Raw genomic sequence first — 24,443 nt, 5'->3', positions numbered from 1 at the left:
AAAGAGGTGATAACTAAGACCAGGAAAGAGGTGATAACTAGATCCCAGATCCTTGTCAGATCTTCATTCGGAAGAAATTCTTTACTCAGGAGGTGGTGAGGCCCTGGCACAGGGTGCCCAGAGCAGCTGTGGCTGCCCTGGATCCCTGCAGTGTCCCAGGCCAGGTTGGATGGGGCTTGGAGCAGCCTGGGGCAGTGGAAGGTGTCCCTGCCCATGGCAGGTGTGCGGTGGGATGGGCTTTAAGGTCCCTTCCCACCCAAATCCCTCTGCAATCCAGAGCACCCCTTTGGGTACAGTCCTGAGCAGGTGACAGCTGAAGAAATGGAAGTTTCAGGCTTCTCAGAGTTGAAGAATTAAGGAAATCCGAGTGTCCTTGCTGTAAGTGCAAGGTAAATTATTCATTCTCTTTCTCTCCCCCCTCTTTCCTCCCTCTAGTTCAGTTTTTCTTTTCATGCTTTAATCGTTTTGACACCAAGCTGTACAAAAGTAATTTAAAATTAACATGACTGACACTTGGTAGATAGCAGGACCCAGTGCAGGGCTCCACCTTCTACTGGGAGCTGCAGAGAGGGGCTCTGGATTGGCTGCAGGACCTGAGGCAGCTGATGGGGACTAGGGAAAAACACGGCAAACAATTAATTTGCTAATTTAGTTTTCTGTTTAATTTGAGACCAGAAAATTGTCAGGCACTCATCAGCCCACGAGCAAGGCTGAGTGGACTCAGGGCAGTGCTGCACTACTGGCAGCGAGGAGGGGATGTGTTTGATTAGCCAGCAAAGCAATTTCTCCTGCGGTACCAGTGGCGTTTCACAGCGTGTCTGAGCTCTGAGGTTCTGCCGTGCAGCTTTTGTGTCAGCTCTCCCCAGCCCGGTGCGTTTTGCACATTTGACAATGGTCTTTTTTCACTGGGACGGAGGTGACGTGGACATGTGTGCTGCAGAACAGCAGGGAAAAGTTGTCACCTCAAACACAGAATATGCCATAGCCCGTCAGCGGTACCTCCTCACGGCCAGCCAGGATGCTGACAGGGATAACTCTGCACACCGCGAGCGTGATGGACCTGGATCGGGACTAATGGCCTTTGATGGGGAAAGAAATGCTCTAATTTGATTTCCTCCCTTCAGCTGCCAAGTGTGTAATTTCAGATCTGCGCAGAGTGCGCCCTTTACGCTTGGGTTTGGGCCTATTTTTGATTGATTAAATTGAATTGTATCTATTTATTTCACGCATCCAATTCAGGATTTCACTAGTGGCTCGTCAGAGCGAGAACGTGCACATTTATCGGGAGTGAGAACTGATCACAGCCCTCGGTTTCCTCTGCTGCCTTAGCCGGGGTTTGGTGCTGTGCGGGCGGGTGGGTGTGCGAGGAGCTGGGAACGTGTGAAATCCAAGGCGTTGGTTGCCAGCAGAGGGAGCGTGGGGCAGGGCCGGGTTCAGCGGGGAGTCAGGAGCCTGCAAACGGGACCGGCTCCTGAGGAAGCATCGCTCCGCTCTGATAGAAACCACAAGACTGCTGGAACATCAGCACGATTTGTTTCCTTAATCCAAATGAACTGAGAGATGGGATCTCGTTTGCAAATCTGGGACCTTCTTGGCCTCTGTAATTCACAGATCGCTGTTCCCGGCTGAGTGATGCTCCCGGGCAGCCCAGGTCACTAGATGGTACTGTTGCTGTTCAATATTGACGCCTCCGCGGGCCAGCTCCTTGGGAAACTCGCGTTTCTGTCGGGAGGGAAGGACGGCGGTGGAATTTGTGAGGGAGACGTGAGCGAGGAGCGAGGAGGAGAAGTAGGTCAGACCTGCTTCCTGCCATTGGGCTGTGGGTGGGGGAGCACAGGGGTGGCAAAGATTTTGTCAGGGTTGGTTTGCTTCCAGGTTTGCTGCCCAGAGGGACATGGGGTCAGGCCCTCACATAAACTCTGTAAAAGCTGGGTTTTGGTCTGCCTCACTCGTGGTTGAGCCCTTTCTGGCCACAGCCTGGGGAAGTTTTGTCACTCTCTGACCTCAGGGCACATAGAGTCACCTCCTGGCAGAAGGCAGCACAGCAAATCATAGAATCAGAGAAAGGCTGCTTTGGCTTGGAAGGAGCTAAAGCTCATCTGGTTCCACCCCTGCTATGGGCAGGGACACGTTTCACTGTCCCAGGCTGCTCCAGGCCCTGTCCAGCCTGGCCTCGGGCACTGCCAGGGATCTGCAGCTCTCCTAAAGCCCTCCTGCAGCGAGGGACCGGTCACACAAACTCCTGGCGCGCTCTGAACTCCCCCAGGCTCTCCAGTGACATCACTGCCGGGTCCCATCCCCGTTAGGAGGTCAGCAGGCTGTCCCTGGCCAGGCTAACAAACAGGTTATTGTGCTCTGTGCTGCAAAGGAGCCCCGGCCCTCCCAGCCCCAGCGGAGAGCAGAGGAGCTGCTGCCTGCCCGGCCTGCGCTCGGCTCTCTGCGACAGGAGAAAGTCAGGCCAATTAAATCAGGCAGCTTTGAATCTCTAATTGACATAAATGAGACAGACAGACAGCTGGGAAGACTGGGAGGAGGGGAGGGAAAGGGGAGCAGGTGCCCTGGATGAGAAAGAGATGGAAATACACCCTAATAGTACCAAGCTTTCCTTATTCTGTGTGTTTACATTAGCCAGCAACATCATGGAAAGTGTCTTAGTCCCTGCTGGAGAGAAATTAGTGAAATAAATACAAGTTGCAACCATTGTGGAGTTGATTAGAATGTTCCTAAAAATCTCTAAACAAACCCAAAGGAAAAAAAAAAAAATTACCCTCAAAAAGGCATTTGAATGTGTGCAGTTAAATTAAGAAATCTGTGTTTTCCCATGCAGTTTGAACATGAGGCCTTGCAGCTGAACAATTACAAAATCATTTAAAATCATATTTGTTTAATTTTCCACATCTGAGCAGTGCTTGCCCAGGTATTTCCCCCTCTCCTTTTACCAGGGAGTGCTCTTTTGTCTTTAACAGACCTTTCAAACGCTAATTTATACAGAAATGAGTTATTTAAATTCATACATTTCAGAAGGATGAGGCATAAAGAGGAGGCACTCACCCAGGTCCCACCCGGCACTGCAGAAGGAACCAGAATTACCAGCCCTCACTCTGCCTCGCCCAGGGTGTGCCCTGATGGAAACAAACTGTTGGACATTTTCTCCAAACACTCCTCTGCTGCTGCACAGGTGAGAAGGGAAGGTGGGGAGCATTCCTGAGTGGATGCAGGTAACAAGGAGCAGGGAAATACAGATTTGTGGTGCTGGTGAATCCTCAAGTAGCACAACAGAACAGCAGTTTGGGATACCTTACAAACCAACCCATATCTTCGGTTTAAAATAATCAAAATTTGCACATTGTGGTATAAGAACCAGAAATGCTTTTCATTTACATTTCCAGAAACTTTTGAGATCTCTTCCCGAATATTTCAACACATTCTCCTTCCCCATTTTCCCAGCTGGGATAATTTTTTGCCAGCACAGGCAATTCTTCTCGGTATCCATGGGAATTGCCTCCATAATTAGACGTGCACCCAGTGCACAGATCAGAGCGCTCCAACCCAGCAGCTGGAACTAGGAGGCAGGTCTGATTAAATCTGCTCTGCCACGAGGAGAAAAGCCAGCTTTAATGAAACATCACAGGACTCCCTACCCTGTCTTTAAACAGGGCAGGAAAAGGGACTCCAGGATTACTTTGAGAGTGGCTGCTCGTGGTGTGCTCACAATTCACAGAACTGAAAGGCAGCTCTGAGTGATCCAGGGCCTTGAAACTGGGGATCTGCCTCATTAAAAAGGGGCTGATTGCCAGCAGCTTATTAAAGGGGCTCACAGTCTGCCTTCAGAAGGGAGTGAAGGTTGGAGGGGTCAGCAGGTGCAGATGGAGGTTTTCTCCTTGATTGTTTCTCCTCAAGCCAGTGAGATCAGGGCCAGCTTGCAGAGGAACAGCTTCTCTGGGTTTCCTGCCCTGCCCAGCAGTGATTGTTTGTGTGGATCCACCAAAAGACACCAAGCCAGCCAACAGCTGCAAGCCCTGTCCAACCTGGCCTTGGACACCTCCAGGGATGGGGCAACCACATCTGCTCTGGATTTTCATGGAAAGTAACTGATTTCTATTCCTGCACACCCAGTTCTGCAGGTACAGTGTGCTGTTCAGGAAAGGGAGCTGGTGAAAGAGGCAGATGGTCAGATAGAAATTATTAATCCCATACAAGTTTTTATCTTTAGTTGCTGCCTCCACTTGGTGTCACAAACCCTACAACTCCTGGGGGCTTCCCCTTTTCACAAACAGAGCTGGGAGTTGGGGTGGAGCAGACATGTTAAAATTCCAAGTGGTTTGGTGGGTGGAAAAAAAAGCAACTTTTAACAAACATGCTGGGTCTGGGGGATCAAACAGGGCTCTGGTCTAGACAGAACCGCACTCCCCGCCTGCCTCAGAAGTTCCCAGGCAGCAGCTGACAGAATTTAGCATCTCGTTTCCCTAAGGTGGCTGAAATGCAGCTCTGTGTGCTGGGGTGCTGGCAGCCCCTCAGCTCTCTGGCATTCCAAGGCAGGGCTCCCTTCCCTTTGCAAGCGCGGGGCGGAGCAGCGGCGCTCACACATCCCAGCAGTGCAGGGACTGCTTGAGCTGGGCTTTGAACTCAGCCCTTGCTGCAACTCTATGATTTGAATACCATTTTCACAACCCTCACAAGCAGCAGATGAATGAGAGATTGCTGGCTTTGAGTCAAAAGCTGCAGTAATTAAATGTTTATAAAACACTTTAAGCAAGCGAAGTGCTGTTATAGACAAGGAACCAACAGATCTGGCAGATTGGAGAGGGATTTTAAGGCACACCAGCAAACAGAGCCCATTCCCCCCACTACATCTCTTTTAGAGCTGCTAGCAGAGGGCTATGGAGGCCATCACCAGGTTCCTTTTATTATAACCATAATAAGTGAAATCAGAATCATCTTTCATGTGAATATGTGTAATTCAGAGGTTTTCCCCTCTCTAAGACCTCTCCAAGCAAAGGGCCAGCTTGCTGTTCAGCTCAGGAAGGAACTACCTCGTGGGAAACAGAAATTGCTGCTACTTCTGATCTCTCACATGAAACTGGAGAGCTTCCACCTGTTACAGGTTTCTAACACCATCTGCTGTTTAAAAGGAAGATGGCATTGGAGCTCAGCAGCACCCAGAGCTTGTTTGACAAACCAGGCGCGACACCAGCAAATCTGGAACATTTCTGTAATTGCCACAATTCCTTTTTTTTTTTCCTTATTTCATGCCCTGAACATATTTTGACTTGATCTTCAATATGAAGTGAATTAATTCTTCTCTAGAGGAAGCAGAATCCCAGTGAGCAGCAGCTGAATTTCAGGTCCACAAGGTTTCAGTTTTAGTTCCCAGCCATGGGGCTGTGTCATTTCAGCACCAACATAAATTTCAAGCAGTGTCACTCTCTCCAAAGCTTGGTCCAAAGAACCGACTTCAAAATATTTTCGTAGGAGAGAGCCATGGTCTCCCTGGGGTATGAGGAGCTCATTGCAAATCATTCTTTCTATTAAAAATAAAAATATTGAACTTTTGCTGGCTCACACTGCTACCTGTAGGACAGAATAAACACTCTAGACAAAGATTCTTCTGCTGCTTCCTAATTGAGAGGTACAAACTTTTGTCCCAGAAAAAACAACAGAACCCAGGAGCTCATTACACAATTAAATTGCTCTACTGCTCTTAGTTATGGTTGCAGATATTTGTAATAGCAATTTTTTTTTCTAAAACAAAAATACTTTTCTCCGAAGGGGTTCCTGGCCGTTCACCCTGAAACAAGCAGGGATTTAGACGAAGGACACCCAAAATCTCAAAATCTAACACCAAACAGAGGTGGCAGCTCTGGGATTCTTCTCCAGCCCAGTTCCAGCATCGCCCCCACCCCTCGCATTTCTCACCCCCTCCACACATCATTTAAAGTCAGTGGCTCCTTTTGTGAGCAGTCGGCTCCTCACCCCGCACTTTCCCTGCACTTCGACAAAAGAGACCTTTTACATGTCAATTTATTTTCAGACAAGCATATCTGAAAGGGAGTTTCCCTCCGGAGTGGAATTAGTATTAATGGCAGGTGTTCAGCGGCACACAAAGGGAGGGAGGCTGAGCCGAGCCGCTAAGACAGCTTGATGTTTTAATAACCAGAGGCAAGGAATGGAGTGGCAGCGGACCTGCGGCTTCCCCGGCGTGAGTGAAGGTTTTATTCAGAGCCCCCGTGTACTGCCGAAAGAAGATCTTGAAATATTTTAAATGTTTTCTTTGCCTTGAAAGAGGGATTAAATTGTTGAATATTCCATGAAAGCGCAGCATCCACCCCACATCCCGCGGAACTCACTCCAGTCCCCGAGTACTTCCGAAGCCTCCCGCAGCCTCGGGAAACGGCCGTGACCACCACGAGGAGCTGGTGGCACCCAGGAGGCCTCCAGCTGCACAATTCCCCAGCCACCAGTGCCTAGAGATGCTGAAAAGAGAATTACATGGACTAACTCAAAGGTGGGAACTTAGAGAGGGATTTGCATTCAAGTTTAAAAAGTTAAACCCACAGGTCAGTTGCTCAGTGAAGTTTCATTATGAAAGAGAAGATGATTGCTGGGAAAGCTACTGGCCTTCAGTTTGAAACTGAATCTTGATGGGAATATTTCCCAGGCCATAAATGACACTTATTGATGTGCTGGTGAATTTAACAGAGGTCAGCAAGGGAAAGGCACAGCTACACAGTGGGAAGAAGGGAAACATCCTCTCAGCTGGGTCAGCCCCTTACAACAGAAAAATGGCTGATTTATGCCCCAAAACAGGAACACTTAACCTGTATTATACAGAAACACTTTTATATAGAGCTGTTCAATATTATTTTCAGGCTCCTTGACTTTGGATCAGTATGTTCTTTGTGCACAGGTTCTTTCCAGGTAGACTCAGCAATCTGAGGCTGGATTCCAGGATTTCTGCTCCCTTGAGCTTTCACTGAGACCTAGAGGACAAAAGCTTAAAGATGCAATCCACTATTAAACACCTAAACTAAACAGAAGTAGCTTTCCTTGTAAAGATGTCCTTATGTGTGGAAGTTAAATCCATTTCTGTCCCTTTTAAAACAAGGGTTTTTATTTCTAGCACAGTTTGTCTCCAAGTGTTGGTTTCTATAAACACACAGAGTCCTGAGTTAGAAATTCCCTGTTCCTGTTGGTTCTTGCCTCATTCCAGGACTGGTTCTGCTCATCTCCCAGTGAGAGAAGTTAGAGAGAGACTGCCCTAAGCAGCACTGCTGATTTTCAAGGCCTGATCAAAAGTTTTGCAGCTTTTCCAGAAGGCAGACAAGGAGCACTGTCCCTGCACAGCACGAGGAACAACCTGGGAAGGATCAGGAAATGCCCAGGATCTGCAGCTCAGTCAGTCAGTAACAGGACCCTGAATGATGTTTATTGTACGAGTCAGAAAGAAACCCTGAGTTACTGGAGAACAAAGTTAAATTAAAAAATTAAGGGTGGTTTGGTTCAGAGGTTCCTACTGAGGGGAAGGAAAACCCCAAATAGTAAAAGCAGCAGCCAGAGCAGCCTAAAGCCTCAGCTTTGCCAGGAGGAGGTTCTGTCATCACCCCCCTGCAGAGGTGACAAACTCCCCAGTGATGGGACAACAGGAGATGGGAGGCACAGGGAAGGAGTGAACCAAACCTGGGAGGTGTCCTGGCCCACTGAGCACCTGAGGGCTTGGAAAAAAACGTGGTTTATTTTGTTCAGAGATCTGAGCTGCTGGCTGGGCTGGGGGAGCACAGGAGAGGGAGAAACAGAGGCTGCAAAATCCATGGAACAATATGGAACAAATACACAGGACTGGGGGGGAGGGAGGTCCTTGGTGGACACGAGTGCTGCTGGCTGGAGGCTGCAGGGCTGGCTTTGGGAAATGCATCCAAAGGTTTGAGGGAGGAAAAGCCCAAAGCCTGAACCCCAATATGACAGTCTTCCAGCTGCTGTGGAGTTGGGGAGGATCAGTTCAAAGAAATGCTGTAGGGACAACAAGTACCTGGCCCTACACAGGGAAGGGTGAATCAGAGCTGCTTTTTAGTGCCACTTAACATCAGTTATACATTTTAGTTCTCATATACACAGATGGATTTCTTTAAAAATCGACAATTTACACGTCAAAAAAGTTTTACAGTGAGGTTGTCTCAGCAAAGATCAGTCCACACGAGGAGGAGCCAGTCTTTCAGGAGCAGGAAGGCACTTGGCCTTTGAGAACAAGTCCCAGGGGAGCCCCTGTGCAGACCCTGCCCATCCCCTGTCCCCCTCTTCCACAGGTGTGCAAAATCCAGGCTGTTCCTGCCCCGAGGGGCTCACAGGGTGGTGGAGGGGAGCTTCTTCACCCTCCTCTGTGCCAGGACAGAGGACTCGATGGGCTTCAGCTGGGGGCTTGGCTTGGAGCTGTTCAGTGCTGAGTATGTGGCAGCCATGGCACCCTGGAGAGAGGCACAGAGGAGTCACTCAGGGGCAGGAGGGGACCAGAGCAGCCCCACCCACAAACAAAGCCAGAGGCATCTTCTTCATCTCTGTGTCTCCCTCCTGCACTGACATGCTGTGAAACAATCTCCTCTTTCTTTTCTCCCAAGAACTCCAGCTTGTCTGTACTACCTGCCCTGTCTCACACCTCTCCAAACTTCCATCCTGCTTTCCCACTCCAGGTTTTGTACCTTTACAAGCTGAATGTCCTGGTGATTGAGCTGGCTCTGGGGTAAACTGTCCTTCTGGGTTATCCAAGGATGCTGCAGGACCTGCTTGGCTGTGAGACGCTGGTGAGGATCGACGTGGAGCATCTTTGATACCAGATCCTACAGGTAGCATTTGGAAAGTCAGACTTTAGAAGATTTCATAATTTAAATGCAAAATAACCCACCTTTGTTCGCCCCCAGATTAGGATTCAAATGCAGAGGCCAAGTTTAAAGTCCCCAGACATTAATGTCTTTTTGTATGAAATATACTTTTGGCAGGTCTGGAGGGTATAACACAGCAAACCCCACAAAGCACAATGTTGGTTCTCCATGCAAATATCCACAGGCAGAGCTAAAACAAAGCTGCTGTGAGGGACGTGTGGGGCAGAAGCTGCAGTGCTGGTTTTCTTCTCTCTCTTGTGTCTCCCCCCGCCAGCCTGCTCTGAATTTGCCTCATAGCAACCCCAACCCATGAGTGTAACACAAATATCAAACCCTACCTTGGCCATGTCAGAAATAGTGTCCCAATTGCCCCCACTGATGGAGAACTTGCCCCCTCCTATCCGTGCCAGGATCTCTTCTGGAGTGTCACTGGGACCATTTGCAAAGGGAGTGCAGCTGGGGAGAGAGGAGAGAGCCCAGGATTTACTGACCCAGGCAGGAGGAGAGGCACAGCTGTCCCCACAGAGCACACTGGGGATGGGGATGACAGCCCCAGCCACTGCCTCACCCTGCCAGCATGGTGTACAGCAGCACCCCCAGGCTCCAGATGTCACAGCCCTCGTCGTAGCCTTGGCGTTTCAGGACCTGAGCACAACAAGCAAAGGGAAAAAGTGTTTGGTTCCTGTTGCTGGGCTCATTTCAGAAGAGGGGCTTGACCTGGGTGCAGTCCACATGCAAAGCTTCCAGAGCTGGACAGAACAGCAAAGTCTGGGACTAAAAGATCAGGATTCAAAATGGATTCATTATTACAAGTGGTATTTCTGTAATTGCCTCTTCCAGGGCAGGCTGGAGATGGGAACAGGGCAGATGCACTGTGCCAAGTGGGAGCACAAGTTAGGGAAGGGACAAGGGGACTTCTGGAGGGTCTCAGGTCAGTCAGGTGCTCACCTCAGGTGCCACAAAGTTTGCTGTGTAGCAGGGGGTCATGAGGAGCCCGTTCTCAGCCCTGAGCTGCTTGGCAAAGCCAAAGTCACAAATGCGGATGCTCTCGGGGTTCCCTGATTTATCCACGTACAGGATATTGCTGGGCTTCAGGTCCCTGTGCACCACCTGTGGAGCCAAGAGAGGGCTGTGCTCGTACCCCAGCTAGATAAAGGTCTGAAAGCTGCCTGAGTTCACTCTTCCCCTGCTCTGGCCCCACATCTGCTTTGCCAAAGGGCAACACCAGCAAGAAATAATTGTTGTGATGGGCAGAGTTACTCCCTGGAGCAGAGGGAGCACAGTGTAATGCCAGGGATCTTCCCAGAAAAACAGTGGTGACCACACTCACCCCTTGGGAATGCAGATACTCCACTGTTTTACAGATCATGTGCAGCACTGAACTGGCTTCTCTCTCTGAGAAAAATTTCTGTCTGAGGATTTTATCCAGCAGCTCCCCTCCCCTCATGAGCTCGGTCACCAGGTACACGTACTTCCCATCATCGTACACCTGCCAAAGAAACCATGGGTTCAAAACGTGCTTCCAGAGCTTCCCCTTCATATTTCCATCACCAGAGAGCAAACAGGGATCAGCAGAGGTGGCTCTGGGCCACTCAGAGTCCCAGAGTCCCCAGCCCAGAGTCATGGAATATCCCAACCTGAAAGAGACCCACAGGGATCCCTGATCCAGCTCTTGGCCCTACCCAGACACTCCAACAATCCCACCTGGGCATCCCTGGGAGCTTTGTCCTAGAGCTCCTGGAGCTCTGGCAGCCTTGGGGCTCTGTGCATTCCCTGGGGAGCCTGGGCAGTGCCTAGCACCCTCTGGGGAAGAGCCTTCTCCTGACAGAGAAACTGCAACACGTGGAGCTGGGGCTGAACTCTGCCCCTGGCACTTCCTAAACCAAAGCCCAGGGAAGTCTCTCCAGTCACACTCACGTCTTTCAGGGTGATGATGTTGGGGTGCTGCCCGTAGCGCAGCAGGATCTCAATCTCCTCAGTAGGGTCTCGCTTGCTCTTGTCAATCACCTGCAAGAGTAGGGACACACTGTAGCCAGCACAGATGGGGAAGAGACCAGGACAAAGCATAGCAGCCCTGAAGAGCTCCTATTGCTGTATCCACTCCCTTTCCTCTCATCTCTTTAGCTCTAGAAATCTTTAAGTTGCTTCATCAGTTCTGTGTCCCCAGCCCACAAAATTTTGTCTTTTGTTAAGAACTGATGTATCCACAGCTTTGCACAGGAAGATGAGATGCTCTCCCCCCTCTGAGGGAGAAGGACACTGCTTCCCTGCTATTCCTAGGGAAGTGCAGGTAGCTGCAGAGCAGCACAGAAATTGTCTTTTTACATTCTAGATAAACCCAAAGCTCATCCTGTTCCACCCCCTGCCATGGGCAGGGACAGCTTCCCCTATCCCAGGCTGCTCCAAGCGCTGTGCAGCCTGCCCTGGGACACTTGCAGGGATGGGGCAGGCAGAGCTGCTGTGGCCCCAGAGGTGAGAGGGGAGCTGAGCTGGGGCAGGTGACAGACCTTGACTGCGTACTCCATGTTGGTGGCCTTGTGGATGCAGCGCCTGCAGACCGAGTAGGAGCCGACGCCTATGGCCTCCTTCAGCACGTAGCCATCGCTGAACTGGACGTTCTTGCCGTGCAGCTGCTGCAGGGCACAAAGGAGAGCTGAGCTGGGAGGCTTCAGGGAAGGGTTTGTGCAATGTCATGAGTTCAGTGCAGCACAGGGAGCTGTCAGACTGTCTGTACATGGCACAGCTTCTCCTCCCGCGGGGAGCAGGACGAGGCAGATGTGGGTCAGTGGGCCAGCACTGCCTGCACTGAGCACGGAGCTTTGCCTTTGGCTGCAGAGCCCACAGGCATTACAGACCCTGGCAGCACAGACCCACCTGGGGACAGGAAAGCCACAGCCCCACACTGCCTGACAGCCTGTGCACAATGTGACTGTCAGTGGTGATCAAAGAAACCCAAAGAGAACTGCTTCGGGCTCCAGGTGGTGCAGAGGTCCTGCAGCACCCCTGCACCTCCAAAGGGCTGCTCCTCTGTCCCCATTCCTTACCTGCACTACTGAATGCAGGGGTGGCTGGGCAGGTTTCACTTTGCCATCCTCCATTAACCCGGTTGCCACAAAACTGAAGCCTCGGAAGAGCTGATGGGCCCCTGCACTCGGGGGGACACCCGGGGAATCTGCAGGAGTTGAGAGACAGCTTGAGAAGGGCCTAGGGAGCAGGAGCCTCCCCCTCCCTCCCAGGATCTACAGCTCCTGTAATTTACTTGACACAGGAGCCACAGCAGCAGCACTGACCCCTAACATCCCACAGAGAATTGTGGAATTGTCCTGCTTGGGAAAGACCTCTAAGATCTGCAAGTCCAACAATTCCCCCAGCACTGCCAATGTCCCCAAATGCCACATTCACATGGCTTCTAAACCCCTGCAGGGATGTTGACTCCACCACTGCCCTGAGCAGCCTGTGCCAGGGACTGTCACCCTTTTGGGAGAAGAAATTCCCCTGATATCCAGCCTAAACCTTCCCTGTGTAGAAATCTTATCCTGCTGGTGCTGGATAATCCCTGGTGTGAAGTCACAGAGTGAAACTTGCGTTTTGCCTCAAGTCATACAAACCTTTTGGTGTCCTTGATGTGAATTCTGTGTCAAAATAGAAGGTGTCATCTGGCTGGCCCACTGCAGGCTTGAAAGGGGGCTTGATTTCCCTGCGGTACAGCTTCTGCAAAACACACCAAACCCAAAAAACAGCTGCAAAACCAGCTTGGAACTGCTCCCACAGCACCTTATCCCAAAGGGTGCAAAGGCTGGTGAGAAATGAGGGCCAGGAAGAGATTCTGTGAAACTCTGGGTCTTGGCATGTTGCTACAGCTCAGTGAGGTGACAGACAGCCCAGGAATGAGACAGCTACATACAGAGAATTTTGGGTTTGGAATGGATGGTGACAGGGGCTATTCCTGCTGCCAGAACTGTGTCACTGGTGCTGAGTGGTGCAGAAATTTGCTCTGATACTCACATTCCAGTCGATGGTGGAGTAGAAAGGATGGCGCTTGATCTGCTCTGCCCCATCTGGCCCAGACCCTGCAAGAGACACCACAGGTCCTGAAGCCCCAACAGAGCAAAGGGACAGCCAGGGAGGCAGCAGAGCCAGATGTCACAGAGAACCTGGCTGGGATCACCCAAGGGCCCTGAGCCAGCACACTGCTGACCCGGGGGGTGAGAGGCCCCCATAGGGCATCAGGGACACTCAGAAACCAACCAAGGGGGTGAGAGACCCCCATAGGGCATCAGGGACACTCAGAAACCAACCAAGGGGGTGAGAGACCCCCATAGGGCATCAGTGACACTCAGAAACCAACCAAGGGGGTGAGAGACCCCCATAGGGCATCAGGGACACTCAGAAACCAACCAAGGGGGTGAGAGACCCCCATAGGGCATCAGGGACACTCAGAAACCAACCAAGGGGGTGAGAGACCCCCATAGGGCATCAGGGACACTCAGAAACCAACCAAGGCTCTTACCTAATCTGTTGGCTGGATTCCTTTTGAAAAGGGCTCGCAGGAGGCTCTGAGCCTCCGTGCTCAGGAACTGTGGCATGCCCAGTTTCGCTCTGGGGAGGAAGTTTTGCAATCAGCTGCAGATTTGAGAAGTCAACCCACAAAGTGACTGCAGCACCTCCACCCCCAAAACACACCATCATCTCTCTGGCATTTACACTGCACCCTCTGAACCGATGGCTGATATGGCACCACTTGCCAAATAACGCCACAAAATTGCAAGAGCCCACAGCTGCAACAGGAGAGAGAAACTCTTACTTGAGGATGAGGTTCATGGTCTCCTTACGGTCCTTCCCCTGGAAGGGCAGTGATCCCGTGAGCATTTCAAACTGGGAGGGAAAGAGAAGGGGGGGTCATGTCTGAGCAAGGCTCGGGGTTCCCAGGTCCCACTGCCCTTCCTGCTTGTGAGGGGTCCCAAGTCTGGCTGTGACAGGCACAGAGTGTCCCAGCAGCAGCCTGGCTCTCAGGGTTTGCACGGGCACGTGTCCAGGAGCGGCTGCTCCTGCCGGAGCCCTGGATCAGCAGCTGCCAGACGGGGGCACCAGATCTGCACCGACAGCCATGGCCGGGGCTGGGATGGGCACGGACACACACAGGCACGGGGAGACAGCCAGAGAGCCCACACACCCCACAGAGACACACACAGCCACAGAGACACACACAGCCACGGGGAGACAGCCAGAGACCCCACACACCCCACAGAGACACACACAGGCACGGGGAGACAGCCAGAGAGCCCACACACCCCACAGAGACACACACAGGCACGGGGAGACAGCCAGAGACCCCACACACCCCACAGAGACACACACAGGCACGGGGAGACAGCCAGAGAGTCCACACACCCCACAGAGACACACACAGGCACAGAGACACACCCACAGAGACACACACACCCCACAGAGACACACACAGGCACAGAGACACACCCACAGAGACACACACACTCCACAGAGACACACACAGGCACGGGGAGACAGCCAGAGACCCCACACACCCCACAGAGACACACACACCCACAGAGACACACACACCCCACAGAGACACACACACCCCACAGAGACCCCACACACCCCACAGAGACACACACACTCCACAGAGACACACACACCCCACAGAGACACACACAGGCACGGGGAGACAGCCAGAGAGCCCACACACCCCACAGAGACCCCACACACCCCACAGAGACACACACAGGCACGGGGAGACAGCCAGAGACCCCACACACCCCACAGAGACACACACACCCCACAGAGACACCACACACCCACAGAGACACCACACACCCCACAGAGACACACACACCCACAGAGACACCACACACCCCACAGAGACACACATAGGCACAGGGAGACAGCCAGAGACCCCACACACCCCACAGAGACACACACACCCCACAGAGACACACACACCCACAGAGACACACATAGGCACGGGGAGACAGCCAAAGACCCCACACACCCCACAGAGACACCACACACCCCACAGAGACCCCACACACCCCACAGAGACACACACACCCCACAGAGACCCCACACACCCCACAGAGACACACACACCCACAGAGACACACACAGCCACGGGGAGACAGCCAGAGACCCCACACACCCCAGAGAGACACACACACCCCACAGAGACCCCACACACCCCACAGAGACCCCACACACCCCACAGAGACTCCACATACCCCACAGAGACCCCACACACCCCACAGAGACACCACACACCCCACAGAGACTCCACACACCCCACAGAGACCCCCACACACCCTACAGCACCCTCCCACCCCAGCACCCACAGGCGCAGTAGCCTCGAGGCACCAGTGCTCCCGTGGGGGTCTGGGCAGCCCCTCAGGGAGCTCTTTGGGGGCAGTGGGGTGCTCTTGCCCAGGGTCAGCAGGTCTGGGGACACACAGACGCACAGAGCCGTGTTCCAGAGCAGCTCCAGCTGCCATTCCCAGTCCGGGAGGGGTACCCACCATGAGGACCCCATAGGACCACCAGTCAGCGCTGTGGGAGTGGCCCTGCCGATTGACCACCTCGGGGGCCATGTACTCCACAGTCCCACAGAAGGAGTAGGCTTTCTCCTCGTAGTCTATGGCCTCCTTACTCAAGCCAAAATCTGTAAAGAGAGAGCTGTCAGCACACAGCCAAGGCTCCAAACATTTCAAGCAGCTCCGTACTTCAGGAACCAACCTTGCTGGAGCCCAGGGCTCTGGAGCCCCTTACCTGTGAGCTTGATGTGCCCCTCTTCATCCAAGAGGATGCTACAGCAGGAATGGAAAACACGTTGTTACTGTCTGTGCTAAGGGCTGGTGAGAGCAAGCACACAAGGGATGGTCAGAGCATCCTCAGGTTTCCAGAGTCCAGAGCAAACGTTACCTGTCCCTTCTCCCAGTGCACCACCAAGACAGGAGTGGGACCAGGAGCAGCTCCCTCCTCTCCACACCCTCAGCTTCACAGTCACCCCGTGGCCCCAGAGGTTACCCCCCTCTGACCCCCACCTACCCCAGGCAAGGATAACCAAGCTGGAGTGGGCTCTGCAGAGCCCAGCCTGGCCCCTTCTCCCTCTGAAGGCTCCCAGCTGCCTAAAGCTGCAGCCTGCTGTGGATCTCTGCTCAGCCCTGTGCTCACACAGCCCCTGGCTGCAGACACTGCTCTGAGGAGCAGCAGCCTTGGACTGGCACCACCCCTCCTGCCTGTCCAGCCCCAGGGCATCCTCCAGCCCCTCTGGAAGGCAGGAGCTGTTCCCTGAGCCCAGGCTGGGCTGGGTGAGGGCTGGGATGTCTCAGCTGGCCACACGTACTTCTCTGGCTTGAGGTCCCTGTAGATGATCCCCAGGCTGTGCAAGTGGTCGAGTCCCAGTGCCAGCTCTGCCAGGTAGAACTTCACATCCTCCTCGGTGAACATGACCTGCAGGCAGGGGGAGGAAGCAGGGAGAGCTGGGTTACAATGCCAGCAGCTCCCCTGCACCCAGGAAACACCTTCCACATCCACGTTGCTCCCTCCTGCCCTTTCTAAGTTTTCCAGATTTCACCCACTCTTGATACTTTGGATCAGAACGAACCTTAATGGATCCATGGCAGGGACACCTCCCACTGTCCCTCATTGCTCCAAACCCCATCCAGCCTGGCTTGGGCACTGCTAGGGACCCAGGGGCAGCCACAGCTTCTCTGGACACCCTGTGCCAGGGCCTCACCTCCCTCACAGGGAGGAATTTCCTCCTTAGTTCTGATCCAAACTGACTTCTTTTAGTTCTTGTTCTTCAGGAGATGCTCCTCTGGGACCTGCCTCCTGTGCTGCTGCTTTTCTGCAGGAGCACAGGGCTCCCACAACAGCCTCTCCTGGTGCCAGCTCTGGACCAGCAGCAGGCTGGAGGCCGTTTTCACCCTCTCAAGGACTGCAAGGGTCACTCACTTCCCCAGGCCATAGGCAGAGATGAGCTGAGCCCCACAGCCCACCGAGATGCCAGAGCATACCCACCTCTTTGGAAAGCCGAGTGAAAAGGTCACCTCCTCTGAGGAAATCCAAGATGAGGTACAGCTTCCCCTCGGTCTGGAATGCTGAAACACAAGCCAGAGCAGCAATCAGAGCCCTGCACTGAGGGGAGGCTCTGTGGTGTTGGATTAATCACTTAAATCCCAGTGGCTCCAGCTGGGCACATGCCCTGCGTGGTTCTGGGTTAAATGCAGGTAGGGCTGATGGGGTAAAGGAGATGGCCTGTCCCTGCTGCTGAAATGGGAGCTCCCCACAGCACTCTGGCACTGCAGAAAATCCTCATTTTATGGGGGTCTGGTTCCCTTTCTGCCAGTGATACCCTCCTGAAAGGGCTGTTTTCCCAGGAGAGGCACTGGTGACCTTACAGGGAACAAAACTGTCCTTGCCTTCCCCAGAGTCAGAGCATTAACCCTGCCAAACTCCAGCCTGGCTAGTTAGCTCTGCTTTCTCAGTTTCTCATGGTTTAATGTTTTAATGCCAGGGATTTGATGTTTAAACCTCCTCTGCCGGTCCATGCTCAGTTCCCCATTCCTCAGCTGCAGCAGGCACTGGGACCACAGATTCTTCCAGGAAAGGATTTGTGATCAGGGGATTGTGTTTAAAGGCAGCCAGAGCCTGCTGGAGCTGCAGCCCCTCTCCCAGCACCCCAGTGAGCTCCACTCACCATAGTGGAGTTTCACCACAAAGGGATGGTTGACATCAGCCAGGATGTCCCTTTCTATCTTGGTCCTCAGCCGATCCCGCACTGTGGGAAGAGAGGAGCAGCTCAGACACAGGAGAGGCCCTGGGAGTGTCCAGTGCCCAGCCCCATCCCAGCCTGAAGCACCCAGCTGCTTGAGCCAGGTGTTTTCTTAAACACCTCTTAAACAGATGAAAGAAAAGGAGGATGTTTTGCTGGGATCAAGATGCTTCTCCTTCACCCAGCCCACCCCAGGGCCAGCAGTGACTGCTGTGACATTTCCCCAGAGCTCTGTAAGTCACAGAGGATCAGAGCAGGCAGGAGGAGTCTCCTTCCTACCTTTCAGTGTTGCCTTCTTGAGCACTTTCATGGCATAGAGGTGGTTGCTGTCTGGGGGTGTTATTTTTCTCACCAAGAAAACCTGAGGCAGAAGAACACATTCACCAAGTACTAAATACTGCCAGCAGGAGCTGGATGCTTCCCAAAGTAGCAAAGTCCAGAGTGTCCCTAAGAAGCCCAAGCTTTCCCAGGGGGTTTCCAGGGAAGTGCTGTGTGTGGACTCCTCTCACCCCCCAGCTTCATGCTGCACTTTCCTCCTTTCCAGCCTCCCACAGCTCCTGGGCTGGGGCTGATGCCTGGGAGCTGTGACTGGAGGCACTGATGTTCACTGTACCACTAAAGCCTCCTGGCTTGTCAGTCACATCAACTCCTGGTTATTCAGATCCTGCATCTCTGGATTTTTATCCCCTTCCCTGATGTCTCATTCTGGTTTTAGGCAGCATCAAAAGACACCACCTGCAAGTGGTGGGCTTGGCAGTGCTACTGGTTGGACAGGATGGTCCCAGGGGTCTTTCCAACTTTTCTGTGATTCTGCAAAGTCACTTCTGCATTTGCCCAGGCAGCAGCACACAGTCCTGCCCAAGCCCCCACTGTCAGCTGCTGACTGACTGACACCAAGCTGACTGAATGTGTCAGCAGATGGTCTGAAAGAGACCTGGATTATTGGAATAGATAAGAGCTACAGGCTACTTCCTTCCTCCTTCCCAGAAGGGAAACTGGACCGTAAACAGGGGCCAAACCCAGCCTGGGGCACACAGCAGCAGTTCTGAGAAGGCAGGAACATGCCCAGGAACATTCCTGGGAGTCAGGAAAGTGTTTTTGTTGGGGATGGTTCCTTTCATCACCAGAGTAATTTCCCTGGTATGGCACATAGGAAGAAGTGATCTCACCTTGCCAAAAGAGCCCTGTCCCAGCACCTTCAGGAGCTCAAACTGGGAGGGATCAGCCTTCTCAGAGCCCTCCTTCACATGATGGGTGATGTTGATTTCCTGCACGACACCTTCCCCCTGAAACAGAGGGCACAGGGTTGGCAGGGACCCCTGAGCAGCCTTTGGGATTGTGGAACAAGGACTGCAGCTCCAGACTCACAGGAGCCCCATCTGAGAGAACCAAAAAGGCTGGTGCTTGTCACAGGTATCAGCATTGCAATCAATGGCAGGGCAGGACCAGGTAAACACAGAGCCCTCCCTGCCAACCACAGGAGCTGCTTTGAACTGCATTTCAGAAGAGTGCTTGAGAAGCACCTTCCTTTTGAGGCATTGGTAGCAAAAACAGGAGTGTTTATGCCACTAAAAATCCCACAACACAAAAAATACGGCACTGTTGTCAAAACAGGGCCAGGGCTGGCAAAAATCAGACATGTTGGAGCCCATCTGCTCAGCAATCTGAGCAACTCTGCAACATAAGTCTTAGTGCATCTTCAGCACATACAGATGATGCTTTAACAGACTCCAGCCTTCAAGAAGATTGAGGGGAAGCCAAGGTCTCTGGCACATGTTTTGTTTAAAACACATTATTTTACTTCAAAAAAATAAAGAAGAAAAAATAGATTTAATCAGCATAAATAGAATAAACTCACCGAGGGAGCTGGGCCAGCACAGCCACAGACCCTGAGGTGATGCTGAAACACCCTGTATTCCCAGCAAAGTCTTTGGACCCAAAGGACAGCAAGTATGTTCAAAAATGCATTAAACTCTGCTGGCCCTGGCCCTGGCCCTGGGGAAGCTGTGGCCAGCACAGCCTGCAGAAAGCTGGAACTACAACTTGCTTTTTCCCCTTGCAGAGTTGGGGGAAAAAACTTATCCTTTGTTTTCTAGACCTATTCAGACACTTGGTCTGGAACCTCCTCATCAAAGCAGCTTTTAAGGCCAGGCAGAGCCAGGTGCCAGCCCTGCCTGTCCTGCTGCCCAGGCACTGCCCCCCTCCAGTGCCCAGGGTCCCCTCCCCTCTCTCAGACCAGGTTTCCTCAGTTTAGGCAGTGGCTTTGTTCCCGTGCTGGGAGCTCTGCTCTCTCCTGTGCTCTCAGGCACTCAGGGCAGGAGCACAGAAGCTCCTGGGTGTTGTCCTCCCTTTCCCTGGGCTCGGTGATCACAGGCAGGAAAGATCCTATAATCCCTTAAACAACATTTTCGTGTTGCAGATGATCTCCAGCTTAAAGCAGCGACTTTGCACTTGTGGATCCATCTGGAGGCTCAGTCCCTGCAGGCAGCTGCTGTCAGGAACAGCTTCCCAACTCCAGCCAAGTTCAGCTCAGCTCTCCAGGGACAGAGCCCAAAACCAGACCCATTAGGAAGGAATTCTTCCCTGTGAGGGTGACAAGGACCTGGCAAAGGTGCCCAGAGAAGCTGTGACTGCCCATGGACCCCTGGCAGTGCCTAAGGCCAGGCTGGATGGGACTTGGAATAGTCTGGGAGAGTGGGAGGTGTCCCTGCTGCAGCAAGGGTGACACTGGAGGGGCTTTAGGGTCCCCTCCAGCCCAGCCCATCCTGTGATCCTCCTACCACAGAAACACTTTGAGAAGCCATTTGGTATCTTGATGACACCAAGGGAGGATTTCCCCTCATCCACTAACTTGGAATTCAACACTCAGCATTCTTGTGACCAGCTCCTACAGCCTGGCTGGCAGCACATACAAATCTCCAGCACAAAAACACCTGTATGCCACCGAGGCCACCACAGTGAGTGCCACCACAGTGAATGCCACCACAGTGAGTGCCACCACGACAAACTGTCCCAAAAGGCAGAGAAAGAAAAGCAAACCAGAGTGCCCTGAACATCGATGGAAGCATCAGGCAGCAGCAGGAAGGGAAGCAGAGGGAGGTGGCAGTGGAGGGGCACCGAGTGGCACAGGGGCGGCGGGGGGAGGGAGTGGCACAGAGTGGCAGCAGTACTGACCGGGCTGGCGAGCTGGCTGGGGGCTGGCAGCTGAAGGCTGCAGGGCTTGGCTCGGTGCTTCCTCTGCAGCCAGAGCGTCAGGAACCCCCACACTCGGGGCACTCTGGGCTCCCTCTCCATTGTCCCATCCCCATCAACATCGCCCAGCCCCGGGAGCTGCGGGCGTGGCCCGGGGCTGGGGGCTCTGCAGCAGGGGCTGCACCAGGAGCTGCAGGAGCTGCACCAGGAGCTGCAGGAGCAGCAGGAGCTGCAGGAGCAGCAGGAGCTGCAGCAGCAGGAGCTGCAGGTGGCTGCACCAGCGGCGGATGCGCAATGGGGACGGGGCTGTGTCACATGCAGGGAGTTCATGCTCCCTCCCCACCACAGCACTTGTGGTTGTCGATTTTTTTTTTGCCTTTTTTTTTTTTTCCTTTTTATTTTTTTCAGGTTCCGTGGCTTAGACAAGACACAGAAAACACACACAGTCTTCTGAAAGTGATTTCCATCTAATGCTGCCTGAAGTTCACGTCAGGCTGGGAGCTTTGGGGTATTTCCACAATAGGGGAAATAGTGAGAAGCCACTTTCCTCTCTAAAACAGAAGACTCACAAGAACCCACCCAGAAGTGTGAGGACACCTTGGAGAGCTGCACACCTCTGTTCTCCCTCTGGCACAGGAATGAGGGACAGCCAGGATGGGATTCCCTCGGGAGTGTTTGGATTTGCATTCAGTTTTTTGCTTGCCTTATGCTGCACAGGAGTTCTTGCTGTGCAGTCAGGAGTTATTTATCTGAGAGCCACTGAAGGTCCATGTGAGGTGTTTTTAAGGACATTTCTTGTTTCTGAACCCACCATGGCTCAGATTATTGGCAGGACAGAGCAGAGGGATTTAGAGGGCTTGTTTTGCCTCCTTCCTCCTCCAGACCTGTTCCATTTTGACCTTTCCATCAGGACAGACAGATGTTTCCTGCAGCAGGACCCCAGAGGGTGCAGGTAAGAAAGAAACCCCCTGAACTGAGACACCCACACGAAAGGAAACAGCCCCATGTCTGCACTGACTTCTGAATCTCTCCTGAGAGTGCAGAGCATGGAACCAGAGACACGAATTATGACTGTCCTGCCCCCTCTGCCCCCACCACGGGCTCTTTGAGAACTGATAATGAAAGAAACAAATGACTGAACATCAGAGAGGCAGCTGGGCCCAGCCCCACCGGGCTCCCCTGGGCTCCGAGGGCTGGGGCAGGTGCCAGAGCAAGGAAAAGCACCTGCAGGACAGCAGGAGCCAGGCTCACAGCAGCACCTCCTGCCTGCTGACACAGCCTGGGGACAGACAGACACCCTGGGTGCCCAGATAAGCACCACTCACTCACTGCAGCTCGACTGCTGTGCGTGGGGCTGGCAGGAGCTGATAAATCTCCTCCTGACCCAGACAAGTCTTCATGTCGTGTTACCAGCGTGGGAGAGGAGCCTCAGAAAGGCAAGAAAATCTCCCCTGCACATCCACACAAGCCAAAGTGCCCGTCCTGGCTCACTGATGAGATCAGAAAGCCACAGGAGACACAAATGATAGCACGGAAAGGGGGTTGGTGTGGGGAGGAAGGAGGAGGAAGATGAAATGAAGTCCAGGATGTCACGTGAGCAATGAGCAATAGCTGCTCTCTGCAGCAGCAGTGCCACAGAGCAGAGAGGGGCTGTCAGGAAAGGGTTTGGTTTTCAGAGAGGTCCCTGTGGTGCCCACAGCAGCTCTCCTACCTTGTCTGCCGAGTCCACCAGGTCCTTCTCTATCCAATTGATGTCAGACTTTGCCTGTGGGAATTACAAACAAAAACAAATGTCAGCACAGAGGGGCTGTGATTCTCTGCTAAAGTTTTCCCAAAGAACTCATTCAGCAAGGCCAGGTGAGCTGTTCACAGCCACTGGGGGTGTCCCACCAGCCATCGCTCCTCAGGAAGTGATTCTGAGCCTTGTGGTGGCTCCAGAAGAGCAGCTGGAGCCAGGTCCCAGTAAATAAATTTATATTGATTTGATAAACTCTGGGGGACCTGGAGGTGGGACAGGAGCTACAGAGAGGGAGAAGGAAAAGCAAGCCCTGAGGGAAGGGAGGAGCTGTGTGAGAACAGTGAGATTAGAGCTAAGAATTAACTGATTTTCAGCTCCAGAAGGACCAGATCAGATCAGAGGGTCCCCTGCAGTCACCTCTTCCTCTTCTGCACTGCTTTGCCCCTGCAGGGGGAGCAGCCAGACAGGGTGACTGTCCCACTGCTCCAGGTAACAAACCTGCCAAAGGCACAGCTGAGAGAAAAGTGATCACAGGACCCTCGGCAGCCCCTGCCCCAGGGATCCCTCCCACCCCCGGGTGAGCAGCTCTATCCTGGCTGCTTCAGAGCAGGCCCAGCCCTGGCCGGCTGCCGTGGAAAAACTGCATTCCCACAAGCAGGTCCAGCACTCCCAGCTCCTGGGGGCTCCCAGTTCCTGCTGTCACCCTCCAGAGAGGCATTCCCACAGATTCCTGCACTGCTGGGAAATGAGATTTGCTTCTCCTGGAAAAGAAGAGCCCACGAGGTCGCTCCAGTCAGAGGAGGAGACAAATTCTGAACCTCCCTGTGCTGCCTTGGCAGGGCACAGACGGCTGAGTCACCCCCCAGCAGGGGCTGGGGACACACCAACAGAGGGCTTTCCCAAGCTCAAAACACAAGTCCTGTTTTCTACTTTCCCCTTTTTTGAGGGAGGATTTTACAAGGCAGAAGCCAAGAGACAGGTTTGTTTTTGCTCGCGTTTTGTCACTTTGCCGGTTGAGACCGTCACATCTAAATGCAAGAAAAAAAAAACCCACCCTGCAAAGCTCGAAACAGATTCTGCTCTTGGCATTTCCCTTCCTATTCATCAACAACTAACCAGAAGCTGTTTTAATTTCTGTTGCTTCAACACATGCTCTGATCCCAAAACACTCCCAAAATCTGGCAGCACCTAGGAAAGACACTTCTTAGAAAGCAGTCATACCCTCCAAAAGGCCTTTTCTAAAGGAGTGCTTAATTAAACCTGGATAAGGTCTGGCTCTGTAGGACCAGGGATTCCCTGATTCCCTGTGTCCTGCAGAAGAGACAGAGCCCAGCTCTGCAGGCAGAGCAGGTATTTATCACACACTTGCCTCCCGGATCCTTGGCTTGCTGCGGAAGAGCTGCCTCAGCATCTCCAAAGCTTTGGGCTTTATCCTGCCATCCTTGCCCAGCCGGCTGTGAGCTCGGGGCGAGCAGCACCCAGAGCAGCTGGGTGTCACAGAGCCCTGCTGCTGTCACTGGATGTGTTCTGGAGCTGTGCTGAAAGGAAGCGGCGGTTTCGATGGGGAAATGCCTTTGTGTGGCCATGGCTGCACAATGCAGCAGCACAGCCACAACACTGCCTGGCTTTACGGGCGCTTAGGCATGGAAAGAGCCATCAGCAAATCTCAGCGGCCTTTTCAGGAGCACCAGTTCAGTTCCAGTGTCACACACACCGAAACAGGCACAGAGAGCAATTTTAGGCACTGCACAAGGCAGCAACGAGCAACTGAGAGCCTCAGGAGTTTTCTTCCTCAAAATTTCTCTGTCTCTGCTCTGGGCAGCACAAATGTTGATCCAGCAGGGATGTTCTCCCTGTA

General features: G+C 52.9%; 1 protein-coding gene across 5 annotated transcripts in view; it reads right to left on the bottom strand.

The window, feature by feature from the left end:
* Window positions 1-6,650: 6,650 nt before the first annotated feature.
* The window catches only part of RPS6KA1 (ribosomal protein S6 kinase A1), a 31,997-nt gene continuing 14,204 nt past the window's right edge, over window positions 6,651-24,443 (bottom strand). The window contains exons 1-22 of one of the 5 annotated variants that reach the window (XM_079325636.1): window positions 23,949-24,037; window positions 22,559-22,606; window positions 18,825-18,941; window positions 17,935-18,016; window positions 17,581-17,661; window positions 16,902-16,981; window positions 16,225-16,331; window positions 15,648-15,685; window positions 15,398-15,540; window positions 13,675-13,745; window positions 13,381-13,469; window positions 12,876-12,940; window positions 12,479-12,581; window positions 11,915-12,042; window positions 11,378-11,503; window positions 10,788-10,877; window positions 10,201-10,359; window positions 9,819-9,980; window positions 9,439-9,515; window positions 9,209-9,326; window positions 8,691-8,828; window positions 6,651-8,459 (exon numbers count right to left, since the gene is read on the bottom strand). In XM_079325636.1, the coding sequence (XP_079181762.1) occupies window positions 8,337-8,459; window positions 8,691-8,828; window positions 9,209-9,326; window positions 9,439-9,515; window positions 9,819-9,980; window positions 10,201-10,359; window positions 10,788-10,877; window positions 11,378-11,503; window positions 11,915-12,042; window positions 12,479-12,581; window positions 12,876-12,940; window positions 13,381-13,469; window positions 13,675-13,745; window positions 15,398-15,540; window positions 15,648-15,685; window positions 16,225-16,331; window positions 16,902-16,981; window positions 17,581-17,661; window positions 17,935-18,016; window positions 18,825-18,941; window positions 22,559-22,606; window positions 23,949-23,996 (2,193 nt within the window). In that variant the 5' untranslated portion in view covers window positions 23,997-24,037 and the 3' untranslated portion in view covers window positions 6,651-8,336. Of the gene's footprint in view, window positions 8,460-8,690; window positions 8,829-9,208; window positions 9,327-9,438; window positions 9,516-9,818; window positions 9,981-10,200; window positions 10,360-10,787; window positions 10,878-11,377; window positions 11,504-11,914; window positions 12,043-12,478; window positions 12,582-12,875; window positions 12,941-13,380; window positions 13,470-13,674; window positions 13,746-15,397; window positions 15,541-15,647; window positions 15,686-16,224; window positions 16,332-16,901; window positions 16,982-17,580; window positions 17,662-17,934; window positions 18,017-18,824; window positions 18,942-20,829; window positions 20,972-22,558; window positions 22,613-23,948; window positions 24,038-24,443 lie in introns of those variants that run through there. The other 4 variants (XM_079325633.1, XM_079325632.1, XM_079325634.1 and 1 more) reach the window with 4 other exon arrangements.

This window comes from Erithacus rubecula (genome assembly GCF_903797595.1).
Source record: "Erithacus rubecula genome assembly, chromosome: 23".
In the NCBI taxonomy this organism is placed as follows: domain Eukaryota; kingdom Metazoa; phylum Chordata; class Aves; order Passeriformes; family Muscicapidae; genus Erithacus; species Erithacus rubecula.
Note: the sequence above shows the minus strand (reverse complement) of the source record. Positions and strands in the feature narration are given on the sequence as shown.